General features: G+C 32.8%; 1 protein-coding gene across 1 annotated transcript in view; it reads left to right on the top strand.

Annotated features, from left to right (window-relative positions):
* Positions 1–19,862, top strand: part of LOC148274335 (receptor-type guanylate cyclase Gyc76C-like) — a 33,374-nt gene extending 13,512 nt beyond the window's left edge. The window contains 19 exon segments of the mRNA XM_088237271.1: positions 1–200; positions 1,563–1,728; positions 4,507–4,673; positions 5,847–6,143; positions 7,224–7,343; positions 7,444–7,584; positions 8,072–8,143; positions 8,218–8,307; positions 9,414–9,489; positions 9,574–9,729; positions 10,852–11,044; positions 11,122–11,262; positions 11,343–11,565; positions 13,746–13,890; positions 16,447–16,614; positions 16,617–16,648; positions 17,075–17,222; positions 17,328–17,436; positions 17,570–19,862. Coding sequence (XP_088093397.1) covers positions 1–200; positions 1,563–1,728; positions 4,507–4,673; positions 5,847–6,143; positions 7,224–7,343; positions 7,444–7,584; positions 8,072–8,143; positions 8,218–8,307; positions 9,414–9,489; positions 9,574–9,729; positions 10,852–11,044; positions 11,122–11,262; positions 11,343–11,565; positions 13,746–13,890; positions 16,447–16,614; positions 16,617–16,648; positions 17,075–17,222; positions 17,328–17,436; positions 17,570–18,140 — 3,215 coding nt within the window. The 3' untranslated portion in view covers positions 18,141–19,862.
* The last annotated feature ends 699 nt before the right edge of the window (positions 19,863–20,561 follow it).

Consider the following 20,561-nt stretch of genomic DNA (forward strand, 5'->3'; position numbering starts at 1 on the left):
GACCTGATCAATTTAACAAATTATCAGATTGCCGCGATGACAAATCCTTTAAAAAACGATCCCAGTCACTGCTTGTGATAGTATCAACACCACCCAGTAAAGAGTATTCAAAATTTACGGAGACGGTCGAATCGTATAATTCCAAAGAACCATTTAACTTTTCTGTTCCTCAAATATTTAATGAAAGCAATTTTGTCAAGGTAAGATTAATTTATCCTTAATAACATGTTATACAGATATGAAAGATAATAAAACCCAATGAAAAGAATAAGGAATGTCAGTTTATTGAAAATTAAAGTAAAAAATACTTATGTACATACCCACATATTTTCAAAGTCCTACTAAATTGCATGCTTAAGATTTAGCAACAGGTTTCTATATATCGGGTTGTGGTCCCGTGGCTAGTGTCTTGGACTCACGGACCAAAGGTCCGTGGTTCGAATCCCACTCTACCCCAACTTGATTCCATTTTCTAATAGTGAGTTATTTACAACTCGTTGAAAATGGCCCTCAAAATTAAATATTTGGGTAAATCATAAGAACGCAAATATTTCTTTTTTTTTTTTTTTTTAATTTTCCTTTTTTATTAAAATATTCTACCATAAAGACATACTTATTCTATTATATTCTTTGAAATGGGGGTCAGTGCTATACAAGCTCCTGATGTCACCGCGACCTGTGAAGAGCTATGATGTCGAGTCCCCATAAATCAGTTCTCGCCCTCCAAACCAAGATCTGCTACTGAGTGGAGGGTGAAAGGTCTCATTTTGCAAAATCTCCCCTTCCAAGCTCAGATCCATAAAGTATCGGGCTATTAGGTGGGGTATGCTGCAGGCCATTCTTTATAGACTGGGTAACACACTACTACACAGACATATACCTTACGACAGACATATACGAGTGTGTTTTCTGAAATAATTTGCACGTTGGATTAAGTTAATATTTCCCAGCTGTTTTTTTGTTTTCAAGTCACAAAAATGATTTTTTAGTTTCGCATAGAATAATTATGTTTTCTCCTTTTTATAAAATCGGAAGTTAACTAAATTAGTGATAAAATATAATTTCAATTGACAAAGACAATATACCCTGTCATTCCTTGTTCTTCCTCTGAGGTTTAACTTATTTTAAAGTATTTTTATATATTTTAAATAAATGTATCCTTTAAGTTACTTTTATAGTTTAAGCCTAGGTTTACTTGAGCTAGATTTTTATGTATATTTTCATAGACTACAATTAAAAATATGGAAATCATCCTTATTAAAATCGATTTATTAAAAACAAAATCAATATACTTTTTACATTCTAAATTCGTTACGCTTTAGAAATTATCATCAATATTATATTTTTGTGAACTTTAGTTCAAATTCAGGATCAAACTTTTTTATTTTTGCAAAACAAAATGATCTTACATTACTTTGAGATGTCCTTTTTGAACTTATGTAGATTTTAATATTGAATTTGTTTTAAATCAATAACAATAAATTGGCGTTAACCCATAATCTTTCTCATATTATTTCTATTGCAAATATAAAATATAATGGTTTTTGTTTTTGTATTAACAGTTTGTATCCATATATGCAGCATACCTCTATGATTCTGTAAAATTGTACGCTTGGGCCTTACATGAATTACTTCATAATGAGAAAAATCTTACACCTGATCGAATTAGGGAAATTGCAACCAATGGTTCACGAATTATTGAAACAATCAATAACAGAACATATACAAGTAAGATACATCAAAATGTGCTTTATTTGTTAGTTGATAAGATAATTAACTATCGAGCTTAATGTTGTATTTGCTTTTTTATCGAAAACTAATTCACAAATTAAATCATTAATTTTTAACAACTTTAAAATTCAATTATTAAAAAAACAAAGGGGTACTCTACTAAACAAAGATATTTTCAATCCACACTATATATCAGCATTTGTCCGTTTTTTTATAATATGTGTATTTACAACTGACTTGAATCAATTTATTTTCAAGAGTCATTTTTTAGCAAAATATAATAGTAAAATTAAGCCCATTTATCCCATCACATAATAGTTGCAATGAAAGGTGTTAAATACTTACAAATTGAGGTGTCTAATTCCTAATTTCGATACATTTACATAAATTAGTGAACAGGCTCTTTATTTTGATGAGGAAGTTCAGTGCTATGGGAAGTTGGATATAAAATGGTTTCTTACACGTGGTAAAAATTAGAGCATTTTATTGTGTACGGCGAAGTTAATCAAAAATGTATAAATAAATTGATAAAAATGAACTGCTTTGCTACGTCACAAGTTTATGTGACCATATGTTTGCAATAGGAAATAAATTATAGCATCTTTACGTTGTTGTGGCAACCATAGGCGTTCATGATTGCGACTGGCAACAAATTTCCGGTTTTCTGGGTATCCATGTTTTTTTACATTTAGGCTAGCGCCACACTCAGCCGAAAGTCCATTGCGTAAATCCCTCTGTGGAAAACCCCCAACGGAATGAGCAGCCACACTACATAATCCGTGGCGGATTATCCGTAGACTAAATACGCTTATACAGTCGACGGAATTTCGGCTGAGTGTGTCACATCCCATTAGAAAACATGCAGTGCAGAGTTGCCGATTAGACACTGAAACGCACGCGGAGAACGGAACAAAGAACAGTCCGCTGATGGAACAACCATAAATTTATTGGCATTCTGCAGCAGAATTTACGCAGCGGATTTTCCCTGAATGTGGCGCTACCCTTAGCGTATTTGGGGTACACCCTTTAAATGTCAGAAACAAAAACAAACTGTTGGTCGTTCCTATAACTAACTAACTAACTAACTAACCATCACGCCATTTCCCCAGAGGGGTAGGCAGAGAGGATAGAACGCCACACCACTCTGTCCTGGCACACTTCCTTTGCTTCCTTCACATTCATACATCTTCTCATGCACGCACGTCGATTATTCCGACTTTTCACATGACCACTTTCAAGAATTTGTTGTACTTGATCATGCCATGTCTTTCTCGGCCTTCCTCGACTTCTACAACCAGACACATTCGCATCATAAATCTTTTTAGCCGTTCTTTCATCATTCATTCGCTCCACATGACCGAACCATCGCAAAAGACCTTTCTTAATTTTGTCGATAATGCTTAACTCAGCCTTGCATTCTGCTCTAATTTCGACATTAGGGCACCTATCATACATTGTTTTTCCGCACATTCGCCTGAGGGATCGCATTTCAACAGCATTCAGTCCACTTTCGTCCCTTTTTTTCCAACTCCATGCTTCGCTTCCATACATTAGGGTTGGTACCAGAACTCCATTATGAACTGCTAATTTAGCCTCTTGCGATAGACACTTATTTGCTACGACAGACTTTAAGGCACCATTAACTCTGTTACCGGCACTAACCCTCCTTTCAATATCCTTGTCCATATTTCCATCTCTAGTAAACATACTACCCAGATATACAAATTCTTCGACCTGTTCCTATAAACTAATCATATAATGATATATGTATAGAAAAATCACATAATTGTTCCCTTTACAAAAGTAAACATTTGAATTAGTTTAAAAAAACTAATACAAACATTTAGAAGTTCAAACTTCGATCATCGTGATTTTAATAAAAAATAAACAGCACAAAGCCTTAGTATTTAAATTGGACTGATCTGAATTTGGAATTTGACATCTCAATTATTATGAGAGTCTCAATTGTTACTAATGTACATTCACGGAGACTGAACCACGAGCCCTCTGTGTTATATCATGTTATTGGCCCATTTCACTCCATGGTAAAAATCTATATGGCATGATGAAATAATATATGGTGGATTGATATTTATTATATTGCAATTTATTTAATTATTTAATGCCAGGCAAATGCAAAAACCAGTACACCATGAGGCTGACCAGTCTCCACTCGATTTCCTTTTCAGGAACTTTTAGCTGACAGTAGTCGCAGAAAAAATAAATACAGATGAAAATAATAAATGTCAATCCACCCTAATTTTACTGTGTTGATTTGGACGATACATATGAAATGGGCCATTCTTTTTTGTTTGTTTATTTTTAATAATGAGCAGAGGATATGTACTAACCAAAAATATTTAGCTTTAAATTGTCAATACTACCTTTGTATGTTGCATAGGGTATAAAAAGGCCATATTAGCCTTCCTTTCGCAATATAGTTTGATTGTGAATCGTAAATGTTTAATGGTGAATATATTTTTTTCTCTAGTTTAGCGTCGGCTTACACCTCAGTAAACCTATTGATATTTGTGTTAAAATTACTCTTCGCTTTCGTATTTTAAGCTAAAGCTTAAGCTAATTTTAAGATGACGGATTAATAAATTTCGAAATCCCTCTTTAAAAAAACAGAAATCTTAGAGTGCAACCCTTGATATTCAAAGGTTATATTTATTCAAATAATTATCAGCGCGTTTACATAATTTATCCTTGGCATATAGGGGGTGTCTATTATTGCTATCTTAAACGTGGATTTGACATTTTGTATGCTTTTAGGTATAACAGGTGCTACTATTCGATTAGACGAGCATGGAGACTCCGAAGGTAATTTCTCAGTTTTGGCTCTGAAACCTGGATTACAAATTCGAATAAATAATTTCACCTGTGACCATCAGTTGGTGCCGATTGGACATTTTCAACAAGGCCCGAGCGGTGAATATCCAGTGAGTGAGTTCCACATCATGCATTTTTTTTTCACGCCTTCCCACAGGTCACGTATCGGGGATTTCAATACTATCCAGCAATGAGCGATATTAATTTTCTATTATAAAATTAATTGAGTATTTATTTAGATAAACAGGGTTTTTATTTTATAGTGGGAACTTGAATAAGTTTTCTGTGTTTCCCGACAGATGATGTTATTTCAGCCTTTTTACATCGGGCAATACTACAGCCAACTTCATCATAAGGCTTGAAATGACAGTACATGTTTATTTTTTATTTTAAATCTGCAGTTGAAGCACATAGAATTCTTTTGGAGACTTACGGCAACCATGATCTGTAGGAAACAACATGCAGAGATTGGTTTAGAAATAAAAATAACAACTTTTATGTTGAAAAAAAGAACGCTCTGGCTCACCGAAAAGTTTAGAGGAAGAATTTGAAGCATCACTCGATGAAGACCCATGTCAGATGCAAAATGAACTAGCAGAATTATTAGGAATTGATCACACAACAATTTCCAAACATTTAAAAGCATTAGGAATGATTACAAAGCAAGGAAATGGGTGCCGTACGAAGCCGAGAGATGTCGAAAAAAACAGCGAGAACTTATTCAAGTCACCAATATATTGTTTTGAGTATTTTTAACACAGGCTTAATCACAGCCACCCAACTGCTTTTTACAATGCTTTGAACCTGTTCGATTTTTTAAAATTATTTTATTTAGTAAACCAAATGTTTCCATACATGGATATTTTTTAAACATATTTCTTAAAAAATAAAACCAATTGGGTGGAGAACAGGCGGAATACACACTGACCAGCGTATTGTTTCTACGTTTATTACATTATTTGTAAGCTATGTAATAATTTTTAAAGAAAGCGCAGACATGCGCTAGTTTGAAAGGTGACTTATCAATGCAGAGGAGCTTATCAATGCAGTATATAAATAAAAATAATATATTGTTTAAGAAATAGGTTCCAAAAAATGTAGTAGATTGTATACTTTTTTCTGTTACTAAATAAATATGTACACAACAGTAAAAATACAAGCCTTATTAAATACAAAATGTCACATTCTATAAAAGGGTGAAGAATTTAAGATGAGAAAGAATAGAAATATGAGGAGCTGATATTTATGATTTGAAGAAAATTAATGTTTATAACTTTTTCTAGTCTTACAAACTCAATCCGAGACTTCCAATGGAGTGGCCGAATAATAATAATGAAAGACCTGCCGATGAACCATCTTGCGGTTTCATGAACGAGCAATGTCCCAAGGAAGACACTCACTTGTCGTCTATGGTCGTCGTTGTTGTGTTAGCGGTGACTCTGTTCTGTGCAATAGTTGTAACTGTCTGCATCTATCGCAAATGGAAAATAGAGCAGGAAATTGAAGGATTGCTCTGGAAAATTGATTCACACGATATCCACGGATACAGCGGAAACGACTTAGTTGCGTCGCCCAGTAAAGTAAGCCTTAAAAAACCAGATCTGTTGAATTATTTATACAATTCAATGAAACTAGAAAACCTCTCTATGAATAGAATTTTAATATGAATCGCTTCAATATCCTTTCAGTATCAATAATATTCATGCTATATTTTATCTTATTTTATATTAAAGAAAATAATAATTAATCAAATCAATCATTCTTTTTGTTTCCAAACAATGCACGTCACTATTTTTTGATACGAGATTCACATTAAATTTACTACACTTCTATCAAAGTCAACCAAAACCTGAAAAAAAAAGGTGAATTTTCAAGACAAAATAACAGTTAAAATAGAGCAAAAAATTTGATTGCCTTGGCACATGCTTAGGGTTGCCATATTTGGCTTGAATCTCATCGGGACGCTCCGGGATGGGTAGATGTAGCAACAAAAAAGGCAATTTTTAAACCATTTTTCTTACATTTTATGCGGTGTTTCTTGCGGAAGAACTTGCTGATCATACTTTACATATCTGTAGAACTGTATGCATCTCATTTTAAAATTAACCTTCTACTACAATATTGATTTTACAGTCTCTTTAAGCTGACAATTTATTTCATCGGTCCACTGAGCCGACATCAATAATATTATTCTTTCCGCTGTGGAATGCCATAATGATGGGCAGAAATTGAAATAAATACTCGCATAATTTCAACAATAGAATTTATCGATTTCCACTCTTTTGAGGCAAGTTTAGCCTCTATAAAGTTCTTTAGATACATAAATTGCTGAAAGGATTTGCTACCTAATGTACTTTTTGTCAGTTGACAGCGTTGCTACATTGTGCAAGTTTAATCGGGACATTATATGTTTTGTCGGGACAGAGGGCTCTATAACGTTGACAACCCTACGCATGCTACATGCCACTGTTTTGGTTAAAAATGTTTTTCTTACAAAATCTTTTATGTGCGAGATTTGAAGTATCCCAAAAGTTACATAATTTAATAACAACTGTTATAGATGTTAAACAGGTCAAATCAAGTGAGGTTAAACAGGGTTTCATTGTATTTCAATACAGTTAAATTTCGTAAATAATAAGTTCAAGTATTTTTCCAATTAGTTGAGTCTCGCAAGTGGTGGTTCTTTTGAGAGCCGCTGTGGGTTGCAAGTATTTGCCGCTACAGGACAGTTTCGTGGAAATCTCATTCGAATCAAGGAACTGAAATTTTCCAAGAAAAAGGTTAGTGCTTTTCACAGTTTGTATTAATAACACAATAAGTCAGTTTTATGCTTTTATAATAAATCTTTTTAGTTTAGACTAATTTGGTCTTTGGTTTCAGGATATTTCACGTGAAATAATGAAAGAAATGCGTCTCTTGCGAGACTTGAGGCATGACATTATTAATTCTTTTATTGGAGCTTGTGTTGAGCCTATGAGAGTGTTGCTAGTTACCGATTATTGTGCTAAGGGTAGTTTATATGTAAGTATTATCGATTATCTAAAAAAAATTCATAGATTATCAAATTTATACATTAATTCTCCTACAAAAAAGATTTATCAATTGTTATTTTATTACTACATATAGGTTTCTATATCATAAAAAATCATAATTTAAATATATCATATTTTATTTGTTAAAAATAAAAAAATGTTGAATAGGTATATCAAAAATACGTATATTCGGACAGTTTTGAATATACCTAAAAAAATCCTTTTAAGGGAGTATAGGCTCATTACCAAAATAGCTTATATGAAATTGTGTAATAAGAGCAGATATTATTTTAATTGCCATTGAAATCAATTATAAAACCAGTTTAAACATTAAACTTCAATATGTTTTTACGGATTTGTAATTGTAGTGTTGATTCAATGATATGTAATCTATTCAGATATTGAAGTCCTGCCTGCGTTTTTTTCACATTTCAGAGGTTATTTACTATTTTAACTATTTTTTTTTTTTCTTCTAGGATATAATAGAAAATGAAGATATTAAGTTAGATAACATGTTTATTGCATCTCTAGTCCATGATCTCATTAAGGTAAGAATCAAATTTAAAAATAATCCATACAAACAATTAAAGAAGTATTTTGTAACTGATGATTTTTTTTCCAGGGCATGTGTTTTATACATAGCTCTCCCCTAGGTTGGCACGGAAATCTTAAATCTTCAAACTGCGTAGTCACATCGCGATGGATGTTACAGGTATAACCCTCATTTGTAACTTAAAATTATTGAATGTAACAACACCGGGGAACAATTTTAAAAAAAAAATTCAGTTGTTCCAAAGTGAAGTCCGAGTTCTTATCTGTTTACAAAGACTAAACAGAGAGTAGATTTTTTTCGTTTACATAGGTACTTATTTCACTCCCTTGAGATCATAAGCCTATTTTAGCATATTTTAAAATAAAAATTGGTGAAACTTGGGGCCCTTATAAGATGTTTATGGATGTGGACGAAGGAAGACAGCACAAGATAAATTGCCATTTGGTATACCCATTTGGCAAGAGTCCATGTCATTCAAGTGACTGATCATTCAAGTGACTGTTATTTTTGTATAGTGAAAACGCCAAGATCTAACAAGAAAAACAAGTGTAAAATGGAGTATCCTTGTTTTTCATCAGCCTTCGTATGGATAAAATTATTCTACAAATTTAATTGTGGTATTAAGATAGCTCCCGCTGGGATTGTGTTAAGGCATACATTGGGGCAACATATCAGACTAGGAACCCTTGAGCAATGGCTCATGATCATGTGCAGCTGTCTGACTGCTCTTCCAGTCGGCATAACTGGAGGCAGGATGTTTCTGAAAGCCGGGAGGTAAGACAGTCTGTGCTGGCGCTGTTGGATATAGTTGTTTGCAAAATATTTTCTTTCTAATATATCTTGCACATGCTCCACCCTATGTATATATAGTACTTCCTCAGATTTTTTCCAAGTTATGGAAGTCACAAACCAGCCAATGTCAGGTCATAAGCTTTGTATTTGTAAATGTCTACACATTCTCTAATTCTTTCACCTTGACTGAGATATCAGTGTACATATTTAAATCAGGTTGTGGCTAGTATTGTGGACTCCACTCTTACTTGATTCTTATTTTCTAATAGTGAGTTATTTACAACTTTTTGAAAATGGGACCCAAAATTAAAATATTTGGGTAAACCATAGGAATGTATATTATTATAAGTATTAGCATATTCATCTTTTAAAAATAAATATATTCCTAAGCGGTTAAATTTCCCATTTTAGTATACAAAGATTTGGATGTACTCAAAATATTGTTAAAATTTTTCTTATATTGTTACATACAGGTCACAGATTTTGGTTTGCATGATCTTCGACATTGTGCAGAGAATGACTCGATTGGAGAGCACCAATATTATCGCAGTAAGCATATTGTTTAATATATTATCCGTTACATAAAATGTTTGGGACTATCGTTTGTTTTTCTCATTGGTGTTTCATTGACAGGTCTTTTCTGGAAAGCTCCAGAACTTTTGCGCGCCAATGGAAACTCTGGTTTGGCTCGTGGAAGTCCAAAAGGAGATGTTTATGCATTTGCTATTATAATGTACGAGTTAATAGGACGAAAGGGTCCTTTTGGTCACACCCCGTATGAACCTAAAGGTAATCATTATTATCTAAATAATAAATTTAGGCACATAAATGGCTTATAACTGTCATCTGATGGATTAACATTCATGTTTCTACCTATGTTTAATCCACAATAGGGAAATATCACTTTTTTTACAAATCTATTTTAATAAGGGTCTATGAAATACTGTCGAGTAAAAAAATTTTTTTTGTACCTATTAGCATAAAAAATAAGATTAATTTTAAATTCCCGCAAAAACGGTTCATTGAATTGGCCACGGACCTAATATGTCACGATTCGCTTTAATTTTGAACTTTGTGATCATTTCAATTTAAATAGAACATCGTCACAATTGTCTTGACCTTGGCCAAACATGTCAGTTTTTGTACATATTTTTTAACAATTTTTATTTTAAATTCATGCATGAAATCATTTCTCCACAGATCCATATTGATTTTGAAAATATATATTTTTTTTCTAAACCCAGTTCACAATTTTTCATTGGTATTCGTAGTATATGATATTTTCCTATTCTTCCATCTTTTGATTTTTGTGAAGAGCTTAAACCTGTTTTATTTTTTTAAATTTATGAAAATTAACATTATTATTTTTAATGTACCTTAATAGAAATTTTTGTGTTTATTCATCATTGTTTGTCTCTTCATAATAAAAAGTCCTTGGTATCATACATATTGTATACTAGGAGTGTTTCCAAAATAATTGAAATTACCAAATAACTGAAAACACATAGATCCCACCGCCAGACAGTTTGGTTTAAGTACTTACGAGTACAGACGTGTTGTTTGATCCTCTAAACTGTAAATAGAAAAGCGTTGTGAAAATCTCCATGCTTAACTGTTACTGCAGCAAGACAATGCGATACCACACAGCATGCAAAGCCAATGAAGTTGTATCTGATTTGCTTAGGGAATTACTGCCCTATCAACCTTATTCACCCCACCCAGTGACTACCACATTTTTCCTTAACTCAAAAAACGCCTTCGTGGCCATATAATCCAAAATTCCTATTATTTTGGAAACACCTCTCCTACTTTGTTATATGGCTGTTGACTTTGATGTGTATATATATATACATGTTTCACAAATCCTCCCAAGAGATTCTCTGATCTAAATGTTGATTTATCTTTTCCCAGAAATTATAGAGTTAGTGAAGACATATCCCGTCGAAGGAGAGGTTCCCCTTAGGCCAGATGTACGATCCTTGCCTTTAGAAGCTACTGAAGAGTGTATAGTCAGCTGTATGAAGGATTGTTGGGCTGAAGATCCAGAGTACAGACCTGACTTTCACGCCATCAGAATACGCCTTAAGAAAATGAAAGGCGGAAAGTAAGTAAACATTGAAAAATAACATGTTAATCGTGTAAAATATTTCTTGATTAACTTAATTATTCGTATTATTTTAGGAATCGGAATATCATGGACCAAATGATGGATATGATGGAAAAATATGCTACAAATTTAGAAGATTTAGTGAATGAGAGGACCAGGTTATTGTATGAAGAAAAGCAAAAAACTGAAGACTTACTCCACAGAATGCTACCACAGTAAGCTGACATGTCAAATTAATTATATTTTTTATTTATATTCGTTTGAATATTAATTTTTGTTTTTGATTTATCCACAGACCTGTTGCTAAACGTCTCACTACTGGACATGGAGTCGAACCTGAGTCATTCGACTCTGTCACAATATATTTCAGTGATATTGTCGGTTTTACCCAAATGTCTGCAGAATCAACGCCACTTGAAGTTGTCAATTTTTTAAATGATCTCTACACAGTTTTTGATAGAATCATTAAAGGATATGACGTCTATAAAGTTGAGACAATCGGAGATGCGTATATGGTTGTAAGTTTATTTTTACCATTTTTTCTAAATTAATATCGCTCTGCTTTATTAAATAAGGAAAGGAGTGTTTTATGTATGCGTAGCCAATGAATTATTAAATTATGGTGCAAAAGTTTCTGAATGTAAAATCTTAAGTCTAATGAAGGCCTAAAACGACATGGCAGCCCCTGCTGTGTAATGTCTAAGACGCTTGCTTCACGCACGGAGGGTTTCGGTTTTCATTTCTCAGTGAGATCATAAAATAAATTGATGTGATTTTTCTCAGGCCTGGGTGTTTTGTGATGTAATTCACCACTGTAATTGGGTTGCCTGGCCTGTTGTGCCGCAAAAAAAAGTTATTATAATTAGTATACCAAATAAATATAGAATAAATAAATTATGTTTAATGTTTGAATGCATAAAATTAGTGATATATTAGGTGTACAACTTTGCTTCTGCCGTTTTTTTTCCGAAATTCGAGGCCTTATTGTAAAAAACTGGCTATACATTTATGATTTAAAGTGTGTCCACTGCTGACCACTACTTTCTCCCATCTTTCGGGCAGCGTACGAATCCTACTTTGAAAAAACTGGACATCTTTTGAAGCGATCCACGAATCGGTCCAATTTTTTACTTCTTCATAATACTGGAATTGCTGGTTAGCCAGGCTGTCTGCCATTGATCGAAACAAGTTATAGTCAGAGAGAACAATGTCTGGGAAAATAGGGCAGGTGGGATAGGACTTCCCATTTTAACATTTTCAAGTATGTCTTGACCACTTTCGCAACATGGGGTTGAGCATTGTCATGCTACAAAATCACTTTATCGTGTCTCTCGTTGTATTGTAACTGTCTTTCAATACTCAGCTCAAACGCATTAATTGCGTTTGATAACAATTGCCTGTGATCATTTCACTCGGTTTTAACGGCGCATAATACACTACGCCGGGCTGGTCCCATCAAATACAGAGCATAACTTTAGAGCCATGAATATTCATTTTGGCCTTCGATGTGGAAACATGGCCGAGAAATCCCTATGATTTTCTACGCTTGGGGTTATCGTGATGAACCCATTTTTCACCCTAGTCACAATGTGATGTAGAAATCCCTTTTATCTTTGCCTTTTAAGCAACTGTTCATTCAGCAAACAAACGCCTTTCAACATCTCTCGGTTTCAACGCGTACGGCTCCCAGTTTTCTTGCTTCTGAATCATTCCCATGATAATAAGGCGTTTTTAAATTGCTTGTTGAATCAATCCTAATGATCGTGCCAATCCTTCTTGACTTTGACCCGATTCTTCATCAAGTAATGCCTCTAATTCTGCATCTTCCAAAATCATCTCTATTGGATTGTGAAAATCACCATTCTTGAAGCGTTGAAACCACTCACAACATGCTCTTTCGCTAATAGCGGCCTCACCATAAACCTCTCGCAAATTATGAGAATTGGTTCGTAAACTGACATTTTCAATCGAGAATAACTTAATGATGCAGACACAAATCGACTAATGTTTCTATGAGGTAATGTTGACAGATGCCCGAGTTTATTGCATGACGTGTATGATCTATTTATCTTGACCGCTACTTATCGCTAAAGCCATCTACAGGAAAACAGCAGGAGTCTAAACACAAGAGCCAGACTCTTTTTTGGCAAGTTCAGCCTTAAGTGTTTCATTTTTTTATTTGTATGTATTGTTTTTTATGCTAATAAAGGTATTTATAAAAAAAATTAAAAAGTTGTACACGTAATATTTATTTGTTATGCTGAATCGGGTTGTGGTCCTGTGGCCACCACATGACGGTTTCTCCCAATTGACTAATAAAATAAATTGCGTTGTTTTTTTTATCTTTCCATATTTGCTTAAAATTTTATGTAGGTACTTTTATTCTGCATAATACTAGCACATACTTGTATTATTTATTATTCTTATTTTTTGTGTCCATCCATCAATTTAAAATTTCTCAAAATATTTGCATATCATAAATACCTTCTTACTAAACTTACAATCAACGTCAACTGAGCATTTTAGCAAGTATCAAATCCCTTGCGGATCAATCTTTAAAAAAACTCTAAACAATTGTGTTGTTGAATAGCAGTTTTATATGAATTAGTGGCTGAAGTTTGTCAGCTCAAGTTGACTATTAAATCTGGATTTTGTGTATAATAAGTTTTATAAATTATTAAAGCCTTTCATTTTATAGGTATCAGGACTGCCTCTACGCAATGATGACAGACATGCCGGAGAAATAGCTTCTATGTCATTAGATTTACTAGATGCAGTGAAAAATCATAAAATATCACACAGACCAAATGAAACATTAAAATTAAGAATCGGAATACACACAGGTATAATATTTATATCATCCTTATGTCAAATAATATTTTTGTAATAAATCTGAGAATTTTATAAAGAAAAATTATTGCAAATTATTTTGATGATAAATTAGTCATTGAAATTTTCCTACTTATAAAAACATATTTTTATAAGATATTAGCCAAAAAATATTTCAATTTAGAAATTAGTCATATTAATATTACCTTTGTTTTATAGTTAAAGTCCATAGATTGTATAGTTTTTTGTCATAAATTAGTTGTAAAAAAGAAAAGCCTTTAAAACACTTGCCTAGAGGGCAAAAGACCCAAAAGAAACCAGACTAATATTTAAAAATGTATTTATAATAATAATCACGGTTTATTAACAAAAATTACAATTTCTTTATCTACTACATGTTTTAGGTAATAGATTTCTCTGGATTATGTCTAGTCTGCCTAACGAGGTAAACCTGTTTTAAAGCAGACATTTTTATGCAAAATAAACAATAACATGACTACCTACTATAGTCCTTAAAATGTAACATGATTAGAATGACAGTTGTCAGAAAAAGTGACGACATAACTTTGTAGTAACATCAAAGGCGTTATTTATATTGACACACAAAAATCATTTGTATCTGGCGTGTTAATTTATTTTTTTAATACAATGCTTGAAACATAAATCAACATTAATATATAAAATCAGCTTTAAAACTAAAAGAAAACTAAAATAACCCTAATTATTAACGACGTTCTTACAAGGTTACATCATTTTGCAAAAACGTTAGAGATGGGACAAATTGAACAATGTAAATCGATCTAATAATTCATTTGATGTTGTTCATGAAAAAAGTATAAATGTCTCATTTTTTGGAGAATAATTGTGTTAAACACACTATAATAGGCATGTTTTTACATTTTTTGTATAAATTTTCGGAAACAGAGTTTCATGATTGCATGAAATAACTGATAAAATCGATTTGATTAGTGATCAGTAATTTCCCATCACTAATGACATTAGTTTGACAGCTGTCATTCTAATCAAGCTATATTTTAAGGACTATAGATAATTTATATAAATTTGCACAATATTTCATTATACTATTTATTATTTAAGAATGAGTTTTAGTGAGATTTCCAATTTTTCTCTACAAACCCAGTAACCATTACAAATTTATTTAATTGAATCCGTGTGATGGTTTTGCAGTGTTCGGGTAACTTATTGAATATTCTGGGGCCCAGAAACCTGAAATTTCTTTGCCCGAATTCAGAATTTGTGGTAGACCCCATGACCCATCCTCTAGTTTGACTTATGGTATTGTGGGAGTTTCCTTTTAGGATTTAGCAGAATAATTTGCTTTTTCTAAAAATACTAATAGCCTTGTATCTAAGATCCTGAATTTAATTAACTGTTTTACAAAAAATATCTTTGATAGCCTTTAAAGTATTCTTTGGAGCTAATCTTATTGGGGCATTTGTTCAATCTTATATTCCATTGTTGGAAACATTTTATAAATTTGCCTTCTGTAATGCTTGACAGCGCTTCTGCTGTTTTTTTTTCTTTATCTCAGCAACATTGGCAAAACGCTATCCTTTCGTGTCTCTTTTCATTAGAGGCAATAAAGAGAATTCGCCAATGTTTAGATCGGTTGAATAGAGAGCGAGGGGCACAACAGTCATACCTTTTTGGCCAAAAATTGACTCATAGACGGGGCTGTGTGGGAGCTAATTTGGCAGTCATCCTTCTTATCCCCAAATCTTATCTGAAAAATCGCTGCACTGAACTCCAAATCACCTCCAGATAGCTCCCCAACTTATTCGATGGTCTGTCGTTGGTCTTGCAGGAAGATTTGCCAATTTTAGTGACATTTTTATGAGTTTGGGTCATTGAAGGACATCCAGGGGGAGAACCACCAAAACACTTGAGTTTTCCCCTAAACATCATGTTTGTAAACCGTTGTTAACATTTCAAGAGTTTTATGTGCAAGTTTCCCTGAGCAGGATGCGAAACTTCACGCCCGCGCACTCGTTCATCCATCAAAAAAACCACGAGCATACAAAACAAGTCACAAAAAAATCACACCAGCCAAACGGAAAATTCTCCATCGATGACACTTGGCATACTGACTGAAAAAAGGTATCTCGTCACAATCCTATCGGAAAACATGGTACTAAAAGAACTCTTCCTACCACAATACTAGTCCGGTTTCTTTTGGGTGCCCCCTCGTATATAAAAAATTTAAAAAAACATTTCTGAATGTTTTAATACTAAATACCTTAATTTCTTATAATTGATGTGTTCATAAATTGGTATATTTAAAACAAAAGCTTATGTAATTTATTTTTGGCAATTTATAATAATAATTGCTTCATAAAAATAATAATAATTTGATAGACATTTTAAGTCATAAATAACTGTCGGAAATTGGGAATCTAGCTTCTCTGATACGAGTCCGCAACACTACACCACTTTACCCTATTTTTAAATACATTGGATTATGACATTAATTGTTTTAGCTTATTAAAAAAAAAGTTGGAATTAAAATTATCAATTATAAACATGGTATCAATTACAATGACTTATTACAGGACCTGTAGTTGCTGGAGTAGTGGGATTAACAATGCCTCGATATTGTCTTTTTGGGGATACTGTAAATACAGCCAGCAGGATGGAATCGAATGGTGAAGCTTTAAAAATACACATTTCGGGACAGTGCAAAAAAGCACTAGAAAAGTTAGAGGGATATCACATGGCACCCGTGGAACTATCAGCATGAAGGGCAAAGGAGAAGTAAGTCGTAAAGTTAGAGACTTATATTAAAAATTTTAACTTTAAAGGTTTTTGATTCAATCTAATAAGGTATGTTTAATAGGATTAGAAATTAATGGTTCTGGCGTTCCTATGGCTGCAGCAGTAGACATAGAACATTGTGACCTTGTCATAACCAGTCATAAAACAAAGCCAAAATCGGTACTAATTCTATTTATGATAATCAACAATAAATCAATGCAAAATATTGGCATTCTAACAGAGAAAAAAATATATAAATCAGGGCTTATAACCCGTCATTGACTGGTTTCAGTGATCAAGTTACACACTGCAACATTCATCATTCTGTCTATGTTCATCCATATTCCTTAAACTCTCTAATGTGCCGATTTAAGATTTGGATGTACGCGTAATATTATTAATGTAAAATATGTTTTAATGATACAGGTACAGACATATTGGCTCGAGGGTGCAAATGAAAAGGCTATACAACGAAGAGCCGTAGACCTGGGGGAACTACCACCATTATTCTGTAGGCCAAGAAAAAGTCCTAAACTATGTGATTCGAGACAAGCTTCAATATGCGGAAACCTCGGTAATATATTATACTTGTACAATGTTTTTGTTTTCGAATAAATTTATCATCAAATATATGCATAAGAATTTGTAAGTTAATAAAGTGAATCCTCGTGAATTGCAGGTTTAAATAGTCGTAGACAATCTGCTATTCGCATCCTCGAAGGCGGAAGCTCTATCTCCCTAGGACGGTCTAGTCCCAAACCTGATCCGGAACTTCACTATAGAAATAGGTAAATACACTCCATAAATTACACGTATTTAAACAAACATTTCTTAACTCTCAACATATTCCATATAACTGAAACAATAATTTATTATGCTCACAAATCACATAAATGTTTTAATTCATATTGTTATTCGCAGGAGGTTACTAAGTTCCATCGCATCATCTACGGAAGACAAGGAATTATGCCTCGGAGTAAGAGGAGACTCTGGTGGAACAGGCATACTAAGAGAAGCACATTCATTAGACCTATCTCGTTTACACTCGCCGCAACCACGCAATACCTCCCGCTCTCTCAACCAGTTCCACTTGCCTACTCTAAGCTACCCACCCAACACGGCATCAACACTGTCTGGAAACCACATTAGTAACATAAACTTCTTGAATGGCAATGCCGGATTCGGTTTAGACTCATCAGAGTGCCCAGAAGCAGCCGAAGCTCGCCCATTGTTAGGGAAAGTAGGGCTAATCGGTTTAGTTGAGCCTGCAGACACCAAACGCCACGATACTAACAGTGTGAGCTTCCCTGGAAAGAAGTGGAGGTCACTGGAAACTATGGCGGAAGCCGAAGTTGCGGGAGCAGTAAGGAAGATACCGAGAGCTTCTTTCCGCTCTTGGTTTATTGGGTTATTCAACGGAAGCGGCCTCAGAACTAGTGATGGTTCCTTACGTAAAGCTGTTCCTTTATTGGATCGAGAATCTGCAGTGTGATATATCTTCTGTGCTATTGACAAAATATACTTTAACAAAGTGGACATTCTTAAAATGCTAAATGTTTTTCGTTAAAAGTTTGGAAGAAGTTTTATACCCGTATGCAGAGACAAAACTTAAGGTGAGGAAAGTACATTCTAATTTCAAATGCAGAGAATAACCCGAAGGTGAAGACAATAGAATGTACTCTCCTCACCTTAAGGTTTGTCTCTGCGTATGCAGACCCGTATGGGTATTAGTGTCAATTCTATAGTAATTTTGTCACATATAGTTACATTATTATGTACGTAAATTCAAACCTAAGAGATGCTGAGATTTGTGTAGAATGTTTTTAATTTGTTAGCTTTACGATTTATGTAAATATCGCATACCTCGTTTGGCATTGTTAAACGTTAAAAACTATTTATATGAGAATGCTCTGCATTTAACAATTGATATACAAATCACCCATCAAAATATTATATATGATGTAAATTAAGGTACCTGTGTTAAGTGTAGTGTATTTGACATCAGTTTAACTCGATGTGGACTGTGGGTGACCTAAAGTATCTTGGTAAATAAATATCTAATTAACAAGATACATAATATCTTTTAGTGCCATAACTGTGTTTGTTTTAATGTGATATGTTGCAAAAGAATATATATTTTTCTACCAATATCAAAATCAATAAATACAAAATAGATTTATGGATCACACAACTCAGAATCAAATATAATTCATGATTAATTTTATGCATATTGAGTAATTTTATGCATATTGAGTAATTAACATTATACAACTATAAAATATTAATTCCCTGTTTACAATACCAGATATGTTTCGGATCTCAACCTGACTTTAACATGTCAGATATATGGAAATTGTTAGTACTATTATTGAATTCCTTACTAGGCAACCAGACCGTTGAAGGTCCAGCCAGAAAGAAAAATATTTCTATGATATACAAATATGAAGAAGATCCATATATTATATAAAGTCTGTATTAGATTTTTAAAACATTACGCATTCTACATTATTGTCATGCCATACAATTTCGGTACAATTGGTGTATTTTTATAATTTTTTTTATCTGTTAACAAAGATTGATTATTTTTGAGTTTCAAACATTTAAAATGGTATCAAACTCAGATACATCTCGGCTAGAAATGGACTACACTTTTTTAAAATTCCTTGATGTCATATTTTTGTGGAAAACATATCAGTTGTATTGAGCTATTTTAATATTAAATTATCTTTATATTTTATCTGGATATTTATTATTTGTTCATACTAAATGTGTTTATCACACTACGTTAAATTTTACACTCCTGTTTTGGATGAGTAATGTAAATGTAATGTGATGTACAAATATATGATTAAAAACCTATAATAGAATCAACTTCTCAAAAATTTAATATTTTTTTAATAAGACAGATAGTCATCATTACATCAGGATCGTAGAACAACGCCGGATGTGCAAAATATTCGACATTGACTTTCTCTTATATTTAATCTGGGAAAGGTTATATAAAGGCTTTATTTTCCAGGTTTTAAAAAAATAAGTATACGCATATAACTAATCCAAGTATCAAATTATATATTTTTGTTCTTATTAAGTTGCGACAGTGTAAAAAAAAAAAAAACTGCTCTTACGTAAAGTTGAATAAAATCACATACATTGTTGTTCTACGATCATGACGATTGTGTCGTCGGTATACTAAAATGACAGAATTTGAGAAAACGATTTATAAATTGCAGTTTTATGTAATTTTTCTTATTTATTTTTTTACTGTAATTTATTACACTAATTTTTTATTTTTTTTACTGTTTTCTGGTGAAAACCATTACTTCTATTTACTAGATTTTTTTTTCGAATTCTCATCCATTAGAGCAATTAAAAAAAACTAGGATAGTTTTATGAGTATGTATCATATCCAAAATATGCTGAAAAAAAACTTTTGTCTAGTCAAACATTCAAAGTGATTTTTCTCGGTTTATATAGTCAATAATGCTTTAGAGGGTTTTACCAGTATACCGACGATATTATGTATTTTAACTATGGTTAGCTGCTTTCTGCATAAAATATTTATACCACAATTTGAATTACGCATACATATGTGACTCAGCATGGAGGCCTTTAAAAACATTTCATTTTTTTTAAATTAGATTTTAGCATGTCAAGATTACTCTTTTATAAACAGTAAATACCGCTTATAAGACTGCTTATAATAATTTTATGTTAATCTCCTTTTTATATGCATACATTATTACCCAGTGTATGTTACAGATTATTACTAGAAGTTTATATTATGCAAATGTGTATTTGGTTTTGTGGAGTGTGAAAAATATTATATATAACATTTGATTACTTATTGTTTTGTTTGTTATATATTTTCTCCGCCTTGGTGCCCCAAACCAGGATCAAAGAAATCCTTTTATCA

The sequence above is a fragment of the Micrasema longulum genome, unplaced genomic scaffold, assembly GCF_059751315.1.
Source record: "Micrasema longulum isolate JH-2025_06_02 unplaced genomic scaffold, ASM5975131v1 h1tg001677l, whole genome shotgun sequence".
Classification (NCBI taxonomy): Eukaryota; Metazoa; Arthropoda; class Insecta; order Trichoptera; family Brachycentridae; genus Micrasema; species Micrasema longulum.